Genomic DNA, 19,720 nt, shown 5'->3' on the forward strand with positions numbered 1-19,720 from the left:
TCACCGGTAGAAATGCTCGCTGGAAATTGCGCTGGCAGGCAGGTAAACTGGAAATGAATATTAACCGGAACCACGAGGTCGGCGAAACGGTTGCCTACCGGTTGGTTCCGGTTTGACGATTAGAATGAACGGTTCTAATTGATTGAGTTACGCATACGCGGTAGGCGGGGCAGACAAACAGCCCCGACCGCGAACTAGGTTTTTATGGTGATTTACATCGTCACCGCTGTTTTGGATGGTATTGGGTGGTATTTTCGGAGGGAAGTTGTTTTAACGGTGTACAAGGCTGTTTGACTACTGGTTAAAATCGTTACGCGCATTTTATTGTGGTGAATGATAAAAGTTTAATCCTTTCTTTCGCTATAAAGAAGATGGTGGATTGTTGAGGTTAAAATGATTTGTTTTCATTTTTGGCAACCAACAAATTCTTTACTTACTTGAAGCTCTTAACTTTTCATCCGTAGGATTGCAACATTTAGTAAGCTAAAAATAACGTTCTTTAAGTTGCAATCGGATTTCGATTCGCGTGCCGCTCCATTCCGAAGACTTGCAGCACAACAAGAAGTCTCACGGGGAACGCCATCTTGGAATGTATAATTTAGCAAAACCCCATGGAATCACGTCACGAATCGCTTGTTTCAGGGGTTCGCCCGCTTGCCAAACCAAAGGAAACGGGTTGTTCAAGTCCAGAACCTCGACAAGGGAACATTAGTGGAACATCGGTGCTTAATAATTCAAACATATTGACGTATGTTTTTGTACTGGTGCTGCAGCCCATCCGTCGAGCCGTGTGCTGAAAGCTGGCCGATCGATCTGCCGGTGCGGTACTTCCAGCGGGAGGGTTTTAGCTTTTAGCAAAGGCGCATTATTGCAATTGTGTGGTTACACGGTTTCCCGCCAGGAAAAAGCATGCTACATGCAACGCAAGACGTTCGGAGAGTCAGACACTCAGGCTAGACCGTTTTGCAACAAGGACAAACCGTGCACCCGGTGGGACTTTTCTTCGTGATGGAGAAATTCATAAGTTATTTAAAAAAAGGGCTGACATCAGCATGTACAACCACGGAACCAAAGGTGGAAAGGTCCTTAGCGGAGGGTTGTCGAGGTGTAATGATGAAGAACCTATAATTTGCTTGGTAAGAGCGGTTACATCACATCACCAAGTCGACTCGATGGACACATGAAACCTATTTCGATTCTATTCCAGTCTGTAAGTCTAGGTTCTTGTGTGTCTTCAGTTCCAAGGCTTCGTCCGTCCAAGAAACTCCACCACCTGAAAGAATAATGACACGAATGATAATGTTTCCCACCGTTTTTGGTTAACGTAGTTGATTGGTAATTGCACCGAACGAGTGCAATTCACCATCACGACAGAATTCTGTTTCGTTTATCCAAGAGACGAAACGCCCACCACATCGAAGGTTTTGTTTCTTGGTGCGGAGCTATTAAAATCAATCACAAGCAATAAAATTCAAAAAATCGATTTTTCCGAACTCCAATGTATTCGTTATTCTTGCACGTTTGCTGGATTGTTTTTCGAGATATTGCTTTAGTCCTGATGCCCCACATCATCATGCTCTGCGGTACGGTATGTTTTGCGTACTCTCAGATGTGCATAATTGATGGGAATTGCTTTCGTATTCAATCAATAATCCTGATTGGAAAGGTTTCTACAACGCATCAAACAACAACTTGATGCCTTTGTCTTTGTTGCGAAGATGTTTTGCGTTTTTCGCAATGCTTTTATGTAGGCCTTGTGTATGTTTGCTCGAAAATTCAATCCATTTGTGCTTGGTTGTAGCCGAACGTAAAGATCAACGATCGGTTGAAGTTATCTAAGAAAAACGAAAAAAATTAATCATTTTGAAGTTCATTTCATACCACAAATTGCGATTAAAAGGAATGTTTCCTCGCTTAAAGCTAAGAAGCATTTGTTTTGTTCTTCCGGAAGGAATCTTGTTATCACTGTAGTTCGATTGATTATTTGCTATCGGAAGATGTTTTCCTTTACTATTCGAACGAAGCGAATTGCTTCGCATTCAGCAACGTGCTCCATTCGCTCCCTCAACTTCCCACGGAGTTGAAAATTAAACTGAACGAAATTATAATTAAACAAACATCTTCCAAGAAATTGAACATCAACACCAACTAACTGAGCCATACCCACACAGTCGGTGATCGTTTTTGAAATGGTTGGGCAACGATAGCTTTTACGTGTGTTTGTTTCGCTTATCCTTTTCCAAACGAGGATACCGATCCGGAAAGTTTTGAGTGCGAATCCTTCCCGAAAAACGCTCCCAGCCCGGTGCTGGTGTACGATGCATGGAGCTTACTGTGCTGGTCACAAGCGAAAAGCGAGCCGAAGAGTGTGTTATCGAAGCAGGAAACGGAATTCATTTCCTTTCGACCACAAAATCCCAACCAAACGAACTACTAAAACCAAAGCCAAACAAAACGAAACCACCTTGAATGCTACTTTTACCATTCCTTGGCATCATACCGTAGCGAAGATGTGGACGCGAGCGTCTGGTGGAGGTTCTTCACTTCCAAGAATCGATTCTGAGGCGATACCGAACAACAAACAACGATCACTATTTGTTATGCCCAGCCCACACACACACACCGGCTCATTCTGGTTATGGCTGGCTGGCTATTTTCTGTCTGGCTTGAAGTATAAGAAACCACCCCACACACCACCCCGGGCCCTGAGTTGCGGAAAAAGGATAAGATTGTGATGAAGAGAAATCAAACATTGCCACAGTACCCATGGGCGGCGTTCAGGGTTTTGATGGGAGCTGAAGTGAAATGGACTTTGAAACAAGGAGTGACCATTGCGGTTGATGGCCGTCCTGTTCGGAGGTTCGCCGTCTCATACCTTAGGCAAAGAATGTGTCCTTTCTGCCGTTGATGGACGGGGGAAGCTGGCGATGACGGAAAAGGGGTCCTCTGCCAAAGCCTCGCTCCACCGAAGATTAGTTACTTAATTAGGTTTCGTTCTGGGTTCTGGTTCTGCCCTGTGTGGGCAGTCGTCTTAGCTAGAGAGTTACCAACACGCTGAAGACGATTACTGTCCGAAGGCCACTTCGGCAGAGAGTAGTGTGTGCTGGTCCTTTCCACAATACACCCATAATCCGCACGTACACTGTGTGATGTTTTCGGTTGTTGGAAGATAATCAATAGGAACGGTGAGAGGCTCGTATGACAATCGGACGATATCGATATACCTTACCGGGTGTCCCACACAACAATCGATGTTGCTTCTGCACCGGCTCAACTCATTTTCATTAGACACCAGGTTCCCTCAATCCCAACCCTTCCTTTCCGATTGCTGTTTGCTGAAATCGATGATGATGGTGATTGTTTCGATCTGTCCGTATCGAAGAGTGAAGGGATTTGTAATACCCGTTCGTGTGTGTCTGTAAGGGTAAAACCCCCCCGCCAGAGAGCTCAGTATTAAAGCGAGTGTGTCCACTCTGGTGGTTTCGTTGCCGGCCATGTATGTAAGCAAGCACCACTCGAAACATTGAAACTGAGCAGAGGAGATATACTGTGACCAATTTCTCGTTACTCGGTAACTCATCGTTATCGTTGTGCTTCATGTGCATCATGTAACTTCTTTATCAGTTCGACGTGAATGGATCGTTTCCTCCTTGGTGATGTGTTTTGGTTTTGTAGATGATGATGGGCACCCTAGATAAGCGTTTTTTTTTTTTTGTTTTGTATTGTTTTATTTGTTGGCCACGCTGCGATGGGTAAGGACCAATTGGGTGGACGTGCGTGTAATGAGCTAAAGTGAATTAAACGATGAGATCGAACCGAGAAGCAGGTTTAACCCCAACGTGATGAAATCCTTCCGATAAGCTCACAATGTCTTAGAAACGCTACAAATATGATAGTATTGTAGCGTGCGTCCGATAAGAATACGAAATTGCCCACCCAGTGGCTTAATTTAGGTTTGTTGAACAATTTTCATCTCCATTTTTTTCTTTTCTTGTAATCTCTTTATATCCTAACCTCAATTGTGTTCTGTATCGATCAAGGGTGGCATATTGGACAGGGACAGAATACAATATTTGCTAAGATAGATAAACAAAACATCCTCCTACATACAGAAATAGGGTAGAAAACGATCTGTTACCGATACCATTAAAAATTGTATGATGGTAGAGGGCACGTTTGTATGATTATTCTGAGTGGGTTGGTAAATCATGGGAATCAAGCTATTAAAATGAGAAAGAGCCATTGTAGTTAGACTGAACGAAATCAACACAAGTTAAGAAGGAAATGATTTTAATATGACTTTGTTTAGAGAATTGCATACCTTTAGGCTCTTCGTATAACAGCTACTAAATTATTTACTAAGCAGCTGAAAAGCATCCTAGAAGTATACAATTCGAACAACAACCAGAGAAAACATTTACTTTTGTAAATTATTTTTCAAACTCTTTTTATTTGGATAATGATTTAATTTAGTTTAGTTCAATAACAAAAATACATGACGGAATGTAATTATGTTAGGGACATCTTTTGATCTAAAGCATTGCTTTAGACAACAATCTTCGTTCTCAGAATCCTTCTCTACGCCCATGAATCGAATCTATTTAATTTGCCTTGCACTGTAACGTTCGATCATCGCAATTCCAAATAAAATATCACTCCTCGCCCCTGCTGATGCTGACAAGTGCACACCAAAATATGCTTTCTATAATAATTTTGGTCGTATCTTTTTTCCATTGATGATACACACACACAAACAAAAAACCGTCCCACGATTGGATAGGTTGTTTGAGCTCATAAAACACTTCCGCCCCGGTGTATGATGGGTATGCTTAGTGTTGGGTTGGCTTAGTGACTTTGTGTTTTTTTTTTCCTTTCTTCGTTCAATGTTTCCCACCAAAGCCACAGTACATAGAGTGACAGCATGAAAAAAAAAGAAACGCATCAAACGACCACGTTTTATCCCCATCACGGCAGGATACTGACAGGAGTCATTTCAAGTCAAGCTTCCGCGAACTCGGGAGATTTGCACTGGGGTGCGCGTCCTTAACGATTGAATCTTTTTAATATCCGGTCCATCGTTTCGGGGGACGCAAATCCGTCTGCACTGATCTCCCCGGTCTTCTTCGGTCACGGTCGCTTTGTTCGATGTCATGCCGGGCTTAATTTTTTTTTGCTTTCCTCAACACACAAACCAGGATCAAACTTGCTGTGGCTGTGCCGGTCAGCAGCCACGTCGTTGGTCTCATGATCCCATCTTGGAGGTAATCTCCGCTGAATGGATTCAAAAGAATCACCACGGTGGGACATTTTTAGGAAAAAGGGAATGTATCCCTACGTTTCGATGAAATTCAATGATGGTTAGGGTCCGAAATGATATTCTTAAAGTAAAAAAGTATGGGACATAATGTATACAATATTATTTACAAGCTATCAACGGTTATGTCATGAGATTGCACTCAAAAAAAAAAAAAACTCAATTCAATCAAACTCCACCCATTCCATTATATCAGCAAAGCTCTATTATCACACTGCTTATGCTGTGCTGATTTGTGATTTGAAAACATCGCTGCTTACACCAGCCAAGCGCGCGCGTTTGTGTTTTTGATTGTTGTCGTCGTCATCGTGTGTATTACTTCACCTTTTTTGTACGTGCGTCAAAAAGGGGGCCATTGTTTTAGTTTTCTTTTTACTTTTACTTCTATGTCATACTATACCGTGCGTCAATCCAATTTACTTGTTTGTATTTTCCTATTTACCTATTTGTTTGGGATTTCTCGTATCCTTTTTCTGTATTAATTTACGTGTTCAACTGTGATTGTGTGAGGTCTATACGAAGCGAGTTTTGTATATATTATACTTCCGAATATTCTTGTTCTAGCGCTCTCTTCCAAAGTGTTTGTGCTGTACATTGTATATATTGGTCCTTGTACCGTTTCAGAATCTTTGAAAAAAAAAAACAAACCATCTGACAGTTAGTTTTTTTTTTGGCAAAAGTTAATTGCTACTTCACAATCTACTGTCTGCAATGCTCCCACTACTCCATTAAAAAATGCAATGTTTTCTTTACTCGTTTATTGTGCCACAAATGCCTATCTGCGCTCCAAATTAAATGCGTTTACGTACGTTTCCCGTTCATCGTTCTGTGCCAGTGTGTTTCGTTTGCTTTATCGTGCTTCTCTGTTTTCGTTTCTCTTCCATCCACAGGGTGCTGTTTTGTGACTTTTTACACTCGTAAGGCAGCGCTCAAGGCGCAGGACGCGCTGCACAACATCAAGACGCTTGTTGGGGTAAGTATTTTGCCTATTCTAAGTAGCAGCTCCTATTCTACTGCAGAAAACCTCAAGAATTAAGCTCAGACTAAAGGGCTCGGCCTGTGTTTGTGTATCTATTGCATCCTTATAAAATTAGAAAAAAAAACATTTCCTATTTTCCCACTCTCATAACCATACATACCTAAAATGCGTCATTTTACCCTTTATCGTTACCTATTTGTTGAGTGTAAGTTTGTTTCGTTGTGACCGTATTTGCGTACGTCTACCGGGGAATTCTTGGGACAGTCGTTCCACACATCCATGCATTAAACGCTGTCAGTGTTCGCTCTCGTTTGCATTTGCGTACCTCAAAAACTGCAGCAGCAGAGTACCAGAATAGCACTTACTGACCGCATCGCACAAAGGAACAAAAACGGGCTTCTAAATCCGGCTAAAAGAAGCTGACTTCATTGGTTCATAGTAAACTGCATGCCATCGTGTATGTCCACGAATAAAACCAACATGTAAAGCTGCTCCATTTTTTTCTTGTTGTCTTTACCTGAGGTTGAAAGTATCTAGCTAATAGGGATGTGACTGGCAGAGCAAAGTCAGTCAAACAAATCTTTGGCAGCACCGGTAGCTTGCTAACAGGCTAAAAGGATGAATGCTTCTTTAAACATTTATGTAGCAAACATACAGCAAAGAACTGTCCGATTATATCAGCAAAACCGTCACCGTGCATTCCTACCGAGGGGCACTATGACACACACACACACATACATACTGACTGAGCCTTGTGGAGTGAATGATGGACGAAGTGAGCTATTCGACAGTACTTATCTGGTATAGTACTCGTGCTCCACCACCGGCTATCAACGGGCTGTCAAATCGCTATGTTTTACATTGTCCAGCGATAAAAAAAGAGTTCGAAAAGAATGACTGGGCTTTCAAGTTCTGCGGGCACGCATTTGGGATTTTTTTTCCGCGCTGTGTGTGGTTGATGTCATTCGCATAACTATGGAGCAGCACATCATACACGTGCGGGCTGGTAGATTATGACCAAACGGATGGACAAATCAATTCTGAAGAATAGGATAAAAAAAAAACACAGCCATAAAACACTCACTTCATTCTATCACTGCCAGGCGTACTTATCATCGCGGGCAGCACTAGACTAGACCGTTGATGCAAACGGATGGACAAAAGTTTTGAGTGTAGGAACTTTCACAGAGCGAAAGGATTAAAACCGATTTTGGGACGATGCTGTCCTGTAGAAAGCAAAGTGACAAATAGAAGCGATATATGCACGCTTGTATTTTTAATATGCACATGACAGCCTTATAAAAGAACATTCTGCACTTGAACATCGAAGCGGACATGATAGAAACAGGTGTCGAGGATATTTTTCAATTCGTTTGCCGCCTAAATTTATGCAAAAATCTGTATAAAGCCCAAAAGTATGCAATCTGCACACAAACAAATAGATTGTGTGCCCGTCAATACAAAAACACACGTCAGAATAACTATTAAAACTGTTGAAATTTTAAAATTGTTCTTACTGAGATAAAAATTGTGTTTCGAAAATTCAAAAATGTAGCATAAATATATCTGAAAAAAGCTTCCTCCTCGTGTCAAACTTGAAGGTAGTTTTCAACAGTCATATGACGCACGATCGCTGATGCTTCTTTTAAGCATCTTCCCTCCAGCTTGCAGCACACATCAAACGGATGTATTCTTCTACGCGGCAAAGTAATAGCCTCCGTCTTGAGAGAGCTTTTAAAAGGTGTCACAAGCGGCACGATAAATATCACTTCCTTTTTGAGGAGAAAACCGCGAACCGCGCGTGTAAATCACGGTTAAATCCTTGCTACCTCAGAATTCTGGGCGACTCGAGTCACTTCTCAAAGGAAAAACGAGAAACAAAGCTGCACGATGGCAAGCAACGACGATGATGATGATGATACCTTGACAAGTGTGTGAGCTTTCAATAATTCATGGTTATTGATTTTTCTTAGCTTTATAAAAGGAAAACAGTCACGTTTGACGGGCAAACTCGCGACCTAAAACGGCAAAGTTCAACCCAGTTACACAAGCGTGTTTCAAAAAACGAAAGGGCAACATATGGCGACAGTTGTCCTGTCAACAAGAGCTGTGCCACCGGTTTGCTCTTTGGAATGGATATGGATGGTGTGGTGTCATCAAATTGTTATGTTTTTCGCAAATGAAAAACTTTTCCTATCCCACTGTGTGACATATTGTGTTCTCTGAGATTTTTGTTGTTGTTGGTTAGCTCGAGGGAAAAAATCGTTCGATTTAACAACTGCTTGTGGACACGATTTGCTGTTGGTTTCTTTGTTGAAGGAAGCACGCTGCTACGGCACGAAAGATAGGACAAGAACGAAAATACTTTCAACCATCGCTTCAAACTCAACCACCGACGTACTCATCATGCAAACAATCTTCTTCAGGAATGAATATTCGGAGTGATTGTGGAGAAGAAAAAAAGAAGGAACATAGAAACGAACTTCATGTCATTATTAAACAGCAAATATTGCAAAGTTTGTCGATAGCGTGTTATGCTTTCACAGTCTCAATCATGAAGCCTGTGCTAAATCCAACAGAGCTACAGAAACAGAACATTACTCCAGCACCAGCACTCGTTTCTGCTTTGCCGAAATTATGAAGTACTTACCTCCAAAACTTCCCCGGAAATCGGTCCATTCCATTGGATTTTCCCGATATAGTGTTGCGAGTTCGTAAATTCGCATCCCGTTTGATGTAAAAAGGATCGCTAAACTCAACACTCATTTATCCCAACACTCTCTCCGTGTCTTGTTGACTTCCGATTTTTAGGTTACCGCTAAAAACGGTTCCACCAACATAGCGCCAAACGATGATTTGATCCTGTTGAGCAAAGAACTCGGAGAAGCACCATATCGTACGCGTGCAGCAATTTTGTCGTTCCACGGAGTGCTTCTGAATCTCAATAATCAAAGCACATTGATGACTGTACTCGGTGTACTCATAGCAGTGTGGCTAAAGTAGAAGTGAAATAAGAAGCAAACAACAGTCCGTTGGCAAGCAGCACATGCATAAACGCGTGTAAGTACGTCCGGAAACATGGTCTCAGGGTTTCGAGTGAAGTTCGGCCCCGAAGGATGATGATGAGGGTTTCGTTCGAGTATTGATGAAAGCAAAATGAAAATCCTTGAAAATCATTTACCACGGAAGGCAAGGAACGAATGAAGCGGCAGCTGAAACATTTTCCACGGAAGAGTGTTTGAATATGAGCATCATATTTCCTGTTCCTGCAGCCGGTGTCTCACATATCCATTGCAACAAACCAGGGCAGGGCCGTTGATCGAAAAGCTTTCTTTGAAAAAAAAAAGAATGGGGAAAAGGGACGAGTTTTCCTTTCTTTTCCCCCTTCATCGATTTTCTTTGTTTGAGCTGCCCACATCGTTTTCCTACGAGATCGACTTAGTTTACACCGCACCAATGTGCTTACCACGTACAAGCAACCCCGAGGATTGCTTCTTCAAATCAACGTAATTTTATATTAATACACCCGGTCTCATATTCACACCGAGGGTGGCACTGAGAGATGGCAAACGATTTTCTTTAATCTACGAAAAAGCACTGATTTTCACTTCCTTTTTGCCTAGCGTGTCAAAAACCTCGTCAGCAGATATCAAGCAGCTTGATATGTGCTGGATCAGCACATCAGTGTTCGCTTTTACATTTGCGTATCGAATGGCGCGCGCATCCGGGACACTACCTTGTGAAAGCATCGCCGCAAACTCGGAATGGTGATTGAGATACAGAGTCACAGTCATCTGCTTATGAAGGTACTACTGCTACGGTTGGGTATTAGCACCTTTCGTTGGAAATGGTTCATCAAAGACACATTCAAACGGGAACTGTACCGAAAAACCACCGGGAACTGACGACAAGCCATCGATGCCGATGTGTAAAGGAAGGAAATTCGCAAAAGATGAACCATCTCCCGGAGCGTCGTTTGAGAAAAGCTTTTCACTACCTCCAGGGGTGAATCATCACAATAATCCTGCGCTGGGCATAGACGTGCGTCTGGTTACATACGTACGTCTATCAGTATACGATATCCATTTTCCACCATTCCACCATGGATTTGAGATGTTTATTCAGTGTTGAAAACTGTACTTGCAACGCTATGAAGTTTGAGACCAGATTTGAACTATTTCACTCATCATCCCCTCACCAAAGGTTTCTACTTTCAAAGCTGTTTTTTTAGGGTTTGTAAAGCAGTACTTTCGAAATAACTAAAATATTCAACTTCTTCAACTTTTTTACTAACTAATCTAACGAAAGTTAAATTTTTCTGGTGCTAGATGTATTGTTTATGAAAAATTATATTACAAGTTGCAGCTCTTTAAGCTATTGTTTTTGGGATTTGTGAATCAATAACTATTAAGTAACAAGAAGTTACATTTTGAAAGTAATATCCTCCAGAAGAAGCACTGTTTGAGCTTAATTGTGATTTAGTTATTACCTATGAATAAGAAATTTTAGAAAAAGCAACATGTGATGCAATGTGCATTATTTCATCCGCTAATTGTACTACATGCTTTTTGAAGCGACATGTTGTTGATGTAAACATTTTATTCATTCCAAGCTTATCACTAGTTCATAAAACAGTTCCCTAAAAGTAAGCCGAAAATTTATAGAAATTCTAAATTAATTGTTTTGTGATACATTATGTTCTATTCGATATATTTTCAAATGCAGTTTGCATACCTTTAGGCTGGATTTTTTTTTTTTTTGCATTGTACGTAACAACAATTAAGCAATAATACCATCTCCTTACTAAGCATATTACACACAGTTAAATAAATTAATTTCCTAGGAAGTACCACATTTTCCCCACACTTAAATGCATTAAAGCTTAACGGCTTATTTATAATGCTTCAAAAGCCTCGGCTTCTACCATCATCTGACCGCACCTGATGGTACATGGAGAGCTCCCGCTGGGACAGCACCATGCACAGCATCAAAGCACTTGTTAATAGAGTGCTCAATTGCTTGTAACGATCATAAATCTACCTTTAATTGTGTTCCAATAGCAAAAATTGAAAAACTACAACGTTTCCCCTGCCCATCGTCATCTTCTGCGTCTCCTGCTGGTGGACCAGACCAAGCCTACAGTGGCCACCAGCATTAAATCTAAAAAACCTCTCCAGTGACATGAAAACGAATTAAGTAATTAGCAGCAGTAGCAGCATCAGCAGCGTATCCCTCACCTGGACACCGGATCCATTCGTGGTGATCCGCGGTGACGCACTCAAACCGCGCCGCGCGTCCCTCTGCACACCGAACAAAATCCGGACGTGCAACAAACTGTAAAATTCATCGAAGCTGCGGGAAATTAAACTTTAATCGATCTATTATTTTCAATTTACATAATCATAATCGTTTAAACTCATAATCAGTGCTATCACCAGGCAGTGTGCTATATGTTCGTGCGAGTCATATGGCACCGAGGCATCGGGTTTGGGGAGGGAGTGTGCGTTTGCTAGAAAACATCCGTTGTTGTTTGACCGATCGCGTTCTGGACGTGTCCGGCTAGCAGGCAGGGGTTAGTGCTGACCATGAATGTGATAATCCACACTGAAGCTGCTGATGGTGTGGAAAGGATATTATGAGTGTGTTTCACAGGAAGCGCTTCGGACAAAGGATGGACTCGCTGATCGTCCGTCCAGAACAAACGTGGATAATGTGTTTATGTGTGCGCCCACCTACCGGTCAAGAGATGGATGGCACGAGCTGAAAATTAATTGCTTTCTCCGAGTTGTTGTTTTGATGCTACTGTTGCTAGTGCTGGCAGGGTTTAGAACAAGGCTGCAACGTGCTGCAGGATTATGAGTCGAGTCACGTGGGTTTAATGAGCGAAATAGTGTGTGGTGGTGATGGATGCATACGAACTTTTCGATAAAAAAAAAATTGAAATGTGTACAAAATGTGTAAATGAAACAGTTCGCACTACCTTGTTGACCCTTGATCTTCCATTTTAAAACCCAAAAAATGTTCCACAAATGTTATCGGAACCATTTATCAACCATCTACACCAAGCACAATGACCATTGCAGTGCTAAAAACTCAATAAAGAATCATTCTTTCCGTAGTGAGATCAAGGGGAAAATCACCCACCATCCTGTACACACATATCGAACGCTGACGTTGAAGGAATTTTGCAGCCAGAATAAACTGACGTCTGCATTCCTCGTACAACATTTCACACAAACAAAAAAACCTCTCTTCCCTACTCTGTAAACGGAAGTGGATAAGATGAATGACACCTAAATGCATTTTCATTAACTCACCCGGTTCTAGTTTTTTTCTTCCACTCCAACCGAACCATCCAAAGCTTCGGTTCATCAATTGTTTGAAAGGGCGGTCGATGTGCTATGGTGTGTATGTGTCTTTTGCCCATTTTCCTTCACACGGCATCTTTTCGTGCTTGGCACCACCGGATGTTAGCTTCAAAGATTCATTTGAATACCGACTTGCTTGAATGCGACAAATTTGCCATAGAAGCATAGATTGCTGCACAGACAGCAGCAGCAGCACTACCACCACCAGTATTCAGTACAGGAATGCGCTTAAAAGAGATGGTTTTTTGCTCCTCATTGAACTGATTCCTGTTCCTGTGGGTCTTTTAGAAGATGTGGGAGAATTGTCTACGTCGCTTAAATAAGGACAGTTGTCTCTTAGGAATTTGGAAAAAAATATAAAAAATCGACCGATCGATTTAGAATGTGGAGGTTTGCTTCAAAATAATAAATTTAAAACGAGATTTTAGCTCAACGAACAAAAACTCCTATTTTAATTTAAAATTTCATGAAAAAGTTGATCTGACCAGTAAACTGCATGAGTCGTACCTAGAGTGCAACGTTTTCTTCATACGATCATGCAACGCCGGTTGCATACCCACGGGCGCACACTTTCCTCGGTGCATGCTCGTACGGCTGCATAACATCGGGCGAAGTGCAAAGATTGAAGAGTAATTTGCGATAAATTTAGCTGTTGAAAAACGATTATGTTCTAATTTTATCAGCCATCATCCCGATGCTGCGACAGTTAGCTACCAACGAAACGGAGCACACGGTTTGTTGCTGAGCACATTTTGCTGCAGAATCTGCTCCTGATAAACCTTCCCATGTTTGAACTTTCTAATGAACGTTTTGAAGGTATCTGCAGATATACCACGCACAGCGGAGTGTCTACTTATGCTGCAGATAAAGCGCTGAAGAGCAAAACGAGCTTGCCTCCCACCTTCAATCGTTATGGTTTGATGAGTTTGAAATGTTTTTATAAAATGGCTACACTTGCAACAACGCTGCAATAAACCAACGGTTCGGGTGGATTTTGCACATAAAATCAGTTGAAAGTTGCACCGAGTTAGCAGCTCGGTGGTAATTTGCTTAAAGGCTTCATCGATTTCATCTTCGTTTTTTTTTTCTACTGCCTTTAACCAGTTTCTTAAACGAGGGTTTGTGGAGAGTGTGGTTGAGAGCCTTCACATAATTTGCAGCATTTTGCCCATTTTTACGTTTCTTATCTACCACCGGCCAGCATGCTGTGGGTTTTGGGCCTGCTGAACATGAAGTCCTGAAATCAGACACCATGACACGAACGATGAGTGTGTGCGAGAAGTGAGATTGTGCACATGTGGAATTTATTTAAACTTCTAAAAACCCCCTTTTTACCACACCCCGCACCAATACCCCCGAGGGGGAGACTTTGGGTATGAGGAGGAAGACCATGTCGAACTGGAACGATACCTCCAACTTTGATAAGGGCAAACCTGGAGAAGGGTTCAAATCGTACAACAACACAACACAGCCGATGCTCTCCCTCTCATCCATTTCCCTTCTGTCTGTCACGTCCATGGCACCCCCCAGGACGAGTGCCGGAAAGGACGACCGCAACCAAGGAATAACCCTGAAGAGTCCCAAATGAAGCCATTACGGTTTAGAGTGGCAGCAAGACGATACGAAAGTAGAAATTACTGCTCCAAATCATCCCGGGGCCACCACATCCTAGCGACTGCTACCAGAGCTGAGCTGGCCGGTTGCATGCCGACGATAATGCCGAAGAAAATGAGCACAACTTAGAAAATTCACCCGTCTCCCCGCTCAAACACGCCATCTTGTCTGCTGCGGAAGAAACCGATCCTTCTCACTTGGTGTCATAATCGTGCAATTATTTCCTTCTTCTACGAGCGCCAAGTGGGTTCAGCCGAGGGGGAGGGGAGTTAAGGGTCATCACGTCCCTTCTTTCTTGCTGCAAGAACACGACCCCAGAACGCTAGGTTCTTCAACGCCAGCCAGATCTTGCCTCACTGTGCCAATATTTGCAAGTGTACCCTCGGCGACGATTTTCACAACAAGAGGTGATAATTCTTGAAAGAAGTTTTAAGCTAGATCGAACGCGAAACCCAGTCTGTACTAAGGGAGAAGAGGAGAAAAAAATCCTCAACTTACCACTAAACACACACTCTTGCTAGGATGGATGGAGCAGTTCCAAACTGGCAAGTGTTGTGCACTAGAGAAATCCCGCGTTCTTCCCGTTGCAATACGGCATTAAAATTCATTTTTATATCTCCCAGGTGAGGGAATTAAGGGCAATAACACTTCCGAGCACCGGGATAGGTTTTGCCAACCGATGTATCCGAACTCTACCTCGGGAGAGCAGCTCCAGTCTAGACGGACACGACACAACACGAACCACACTGATGAACGACCAAACATGATTGTTTCAAGGAACAGAGGAACGAAATAGCAAAAAAGGAAAATCATATAGAACGATATATTCGAGTGTGTCCTGTGTGAGTGTATTTTTCCCAATGTGAAACAGGAACAAAAACTACTGTTGAATACACATAGAAAACGTATCTTTTTTTTTTTTGGAACAACGGTGAATGGGACTTTTTTGTTGTTGTCCTGGACATTGGCACGTGCGCGGATTGTGGCAGCAATCATCAACACCGGAAGTCTTTTATGCATATGTGAAGAGCACATTACGTCGAGTTTAAAACGTCCCTCGATGACACGGCCATCGCTCGAGGATATATCCATGTGTGCAGTATTTGCGTACGCAAGGATAAACCCTTTGGTGGTGGTGGTGGTGGTGGTGGCAGAAATCCTGTTAATCCTTTGCGGGATTTTGGTGGACACGATAGCATTCGAGGATTATAGGACAACTCCGCTCTTTGTCCTGGGGACTACCCAAAGAGAGGAGTTGGATAGAAATTGAGCACACATAGAAGCACCAATTGTGGACGGGGTTTTCCCGCATTGTCGATTGAGATTGCTAGCACGGAAACGACACAAACCACTTAGAACTGTCTAGGCCATGTATGTATAGGCAGGAAACCGGTGGGACTTTCATTTCGTTGCAAAAGACATCTACCGACACACAAACACACTCGGTATAGACAGTAAACGTGACGATTCTAACACGCTTCACCGGGGCTTTGTGTTCAAGACACAACGAGTGGAACCTCCGAGAGCGATTCCTCGATGGACATCCCGTCCGTTGAAATGTGCCAACGGTTCGGGGGCTCTAATTGAATTTAATCTGTCTCGTATTTATATTTGGATTCGGTTTCCCATCCAGACCATGGCCAGTGACCAGTGGAGATGGTTTCGTTCTAGATACGGGAGTCTCCCGCAGGAGCTCTGGGACATGGGAAGAGTTCAGATGAAGAACCGATTATTATGCTACAAAATCGTCGTACGCTTCTTCGTTGGAAAGCAGAATGGGAAGAAGGCCAACAAATGGGTGACACATTTCGATCCGTATCCGAGTGTCGTCGAGTTGGTCCGAGTGAAGTGATGTGTGTATGTGTGTATGTGTGCATTATGTGCTTCTAGCTGTGCGCCACTGACCACTTGTTCTTGAGCCTCGTGGACGACGAGGTGACTTGTGACACTGCTATGTGCTTAAGGATATTCTACAGGCGAACACGGAGAACGACCTGTTGCTGTTGTCGCAACGCTCCACAGCTGCAAGCCTTTGTGGAGCCGGCCACATATAATGCAGGACACTACACTGTCGAAGGAGTTCTTGCATTCACTCATCTGCATGTGAACAAATACACCTTTTTCCCAGAGCGTGTGCTTATGTGTTGTGACCCCGTAATTGGCTTCTAAGCCGATGGGTATTTTCCATTTTAATCCCTTCATAAGCTTGTTTTCTGTGCAATTGTTGCTCTGGCCATACTACGGCGAAAGAATAGCGTGGAGTCCTTTTGAGGGAAGGTTCTCTTTTCCACAATCGATTGTCTTACCAAGCGTGCGTATGTGTGTTTGGAGCAAGCTTTAGATAGGGAGAGGCTAGGCTTAAATTGAAGCTTTAATAAATTAAAATGACACATGTGAAGAAGGTAAATTTATGTCCCAATCGGTACCCGGTTGCACCAAAAGGGAAGTGTTCTTTATGAGATTTTTTTTTAAACCCCGTTGTACTCCCCGGGGTGGGTTAGTATTGCTTCGGAAAATGGGCTCCGAATACTTCCACATATATTTACGGCACAATTTATTCATGTGCCAAACTAATGCAACGACAATTTTCGTTGATTGCCATAAAGGGTGCATTTGCCGGTGGCAATTTCTTTCGGTATGTATCCTACAATCAGGTGTAACGATGTACACATCGAATGAAAAACAGAGTATTTGCTGTTTACTCTGAACTCCAAAAAACTTGACAAGAAAAATGGATTCAAACAAAAAATGGCGGAAAACTCTTCAAGGCTTAAAGCTTTCAGCTTTCAAATTTCAACGGGCACCGTAGGCATGATATACTGGCACGAAAAAAAAACAACACACCTGAATACGGAGTAAAACGATGAAAGCTCCACCATTACCACCATTAACTGTGACGTACTGAGGTACCGGCATTTAAAAAAAAGCGGTCGTTAGCCGATGCCAAAGCTACAAAGTTAGCTGTCGTACGGAAAAGTTGTGCTGTAGCTCTGGGTTTTCAACGTTGGTCCTTAATTAGCCTTTTAAAGAAGGCTCACAACACACTTCATGTGAGCAAACCCCCGTTTGCTTCTCTTGATAGACAGCCTTGCCTTACCTAGTGTAAGGAGCACACTAGACACTAAAATAAAAGTACATCTGAATATCATAATCTTGTCCAAAGTTGTACCATGAAGCAACTACACCAGCCATTTTACGTCAGGAAACAGATTGGTAACATATCGAAAGAGGACTCGCCTGATGATGGTGATGATGCCGAGCGTTCTACAAACGTTCGATGGTTACCGAATAAGTTTAAGCCTTCCTCTAATAAAGGCACACACGGTAGAGCTTTGTTTATGCAAGTCACTCTCTTTCTGGTACTGTCTATCTCTCCTGCTCTCCCTCTCTCACTCGCTAGGGACTTCGAACACCCTATGATGGGGTAGTAGATTTCAGCCTCATTAATGGGCACTACCTCACCTGTGGCTTTCCGCCATTAGTGTTGAGGGTTTTTCGGGAAGTAATAAATTTACCCACCGGCAGCGCATTCGGCACACCACGTGCGGTTTTTCGGTTGGTGAAAGTTGGGCTGCAGCCTGAAGGATGGGATGAATTTATATACAAAAACACACACACATACACAAATAGCGTTATGCAGAATACCTTTAAGTGAACACATCAAGGTCCCTTGTGGTTTTGCAGTTTTTCGAAATTGATTTTAAATTATATCCCACGCTTGTGAGGCATTTCTACATATTTTATTTAATCACCAAAACCTACAATGTGTGAGAGTAAACTTAGAACTGCACAGTTTTCGTCAATTTGAAGCATTTTTTCCGTCGTGCTGCAGCTTTTGATGGAAAGCCTTCCACATAGGACGACTAACCTTACATCCTGCCATTTACCTTTCGAAGAACTTTGCTAGGAGCGCACACATACAGGTGCCTTATCATATACCCGCCCTTGTGTAATGAAGTGCCTTCGTACCGCGTACTTTGCTATGGAAAAGTCATTTTAACGATCTTCGTGGAGTGCCGTACGCTCGCCCGATTAACGAAAAGTAATGATCGTTTCGTTCCCAACTGATGACGTCGATGACGATGATGATGATGGTGATGATGCAGTTTAGCGTCGATAAAGACGTTGACTGACCGGAAATGGGTGGTTTTGCAGTGCAGTGGATGTGCTAGCGAGAAGGTCACGCGAACCCACGCGTTCGAACTCAATTAGGAGCTTTTGGCGGGGTGTGCGTCGTGTATTTATGTGGGCAAAAGCATACAACGCGCCACCTAATTGCGGGACGTACTACTCGCTAGAAGCTACAATTGAGCCAGGCGAAATCCTCAAAAAAGGACATCATACCTGAGATGGCACGCTATCGCCACTAGAAAGAAAGGAACGTATTTCGAATGTATGCGGCCGACTCCATCGCGGTCTCAATATGTCCCAGGATTGGGCTAATGGTGCTGCTCAAATTCGGTAGTGCAACAAAAAAAGGGCAGATAGCACATAACCTCAACCTGCGAATCCACGACTCCAAACTACGACTGATTCTGGCTGGTGACCGTTCGTTACCGCTATCGAAACCCTTAATTGAATCATTTCAGAATGCATCTCTTCCACAGTTTTGCTTCTAACGACCTACTGTAGGCTGCTACTACTTCTACAGCCTGGCCACATCCACCCGAAACTCTGGCTACACAGTGCACGTTCGTTCGTTGGAAGTGGAATTAGTGTACACCGGATTGTGGGACACTCACGCGCGCCTCAGAGCACTAGCAAAAACGAAGAGCGAAATGAATTTACCCAATCGATCCGCGGTGAGGTTGTCGAAATCGAACCATACTTCGCTGCAAAATGTCGATAACAGCCAAAACGGAACCAGGCCCGGTCTACGGCGAGCAGTGGTGCCAATAAAAGAAATGTAAACCTCGTTAAGCGATCAGTTTAAACGATAGCCTGCACGTTCGGGCGTATGTTGTGGGGTGTCTCAATTCCATCAAATTTATCACATTCGCGTGGTGTTTTGTGTTGTGCGGAATTGAGAGAAAGGAAATGGAAAATCAATCTAGATTGAAACGTGCCGGTGCATTTCGCAAAGTGAAATTTTCCATGGAAAGGAAGGTTTCATTTTGGTTTATTTTCTATGAAATTGACCAAAGAGCTAATGCTTTAATTGAAAGCTTTACGTTCGAATCGGAAGATAAATTTTCATTACTTGCTAATTATGTGACGAATTACTAAGAAGAGATGATATTAACTTCTTCTTAAAAGCTTGCTTAGCTTACTTATTTACTTACCAGGCGCTATAACCGCTTAGTGATCTTGGCATGCTACTTCAGTTCTCTAAATCGTACACGGTCTGGCATCATGTTTACCAATCAAATATCACAGCCGTCCAGGTGGTCTCATCAAGACCATCACTCCATCTAGGCCTAAAAACCTTACAGATTGGGTCGTCCG

The 19,720-nt window shown here is 42.8% G+C and overlaps 1 protein-coding gene across 4 annotated transcripts in view; it reads left to right on the forward strand.

Annotated features, from left to right (window-relative positions):
- The window catches only part of LOC126564230 (CUGBP Elav-like family member 2), a 222,427-nt gene that overhangs the window by 107,223 nt on the left and 95,484 nt on the right, over positions 1-19,720 (forward strand). For all 4 annotated transcript variants that reach the window (XM_050221213.1, XM_050221214.1, XM_050221215.1 and 1 more), the window contains exon 3: positions 6,205-6,287. In XM_050221213.1, the coding sequence (XP_050077170.1) occupies positions 6,205-6,287 (83 nt within the window). The remainder of the gene's footprint in view (positions 1-6,204; positions 6,288-19,720) is intronic.

Source organism: Anopheles maculipalpis, chromosome 3RL (assembly GCF_943734695.1).
Source record: "Anopheles maculipalpis chromosome 3RL, idAnoMacuDA_375_x, whole genome shotgun sequence".
Taxonomy (NCBI): Eukaryota; Metazoa; Arthropoda; class Insecta; order Diptera; family Culicidae; genus Anopheles; species Anopheles maculipalpis.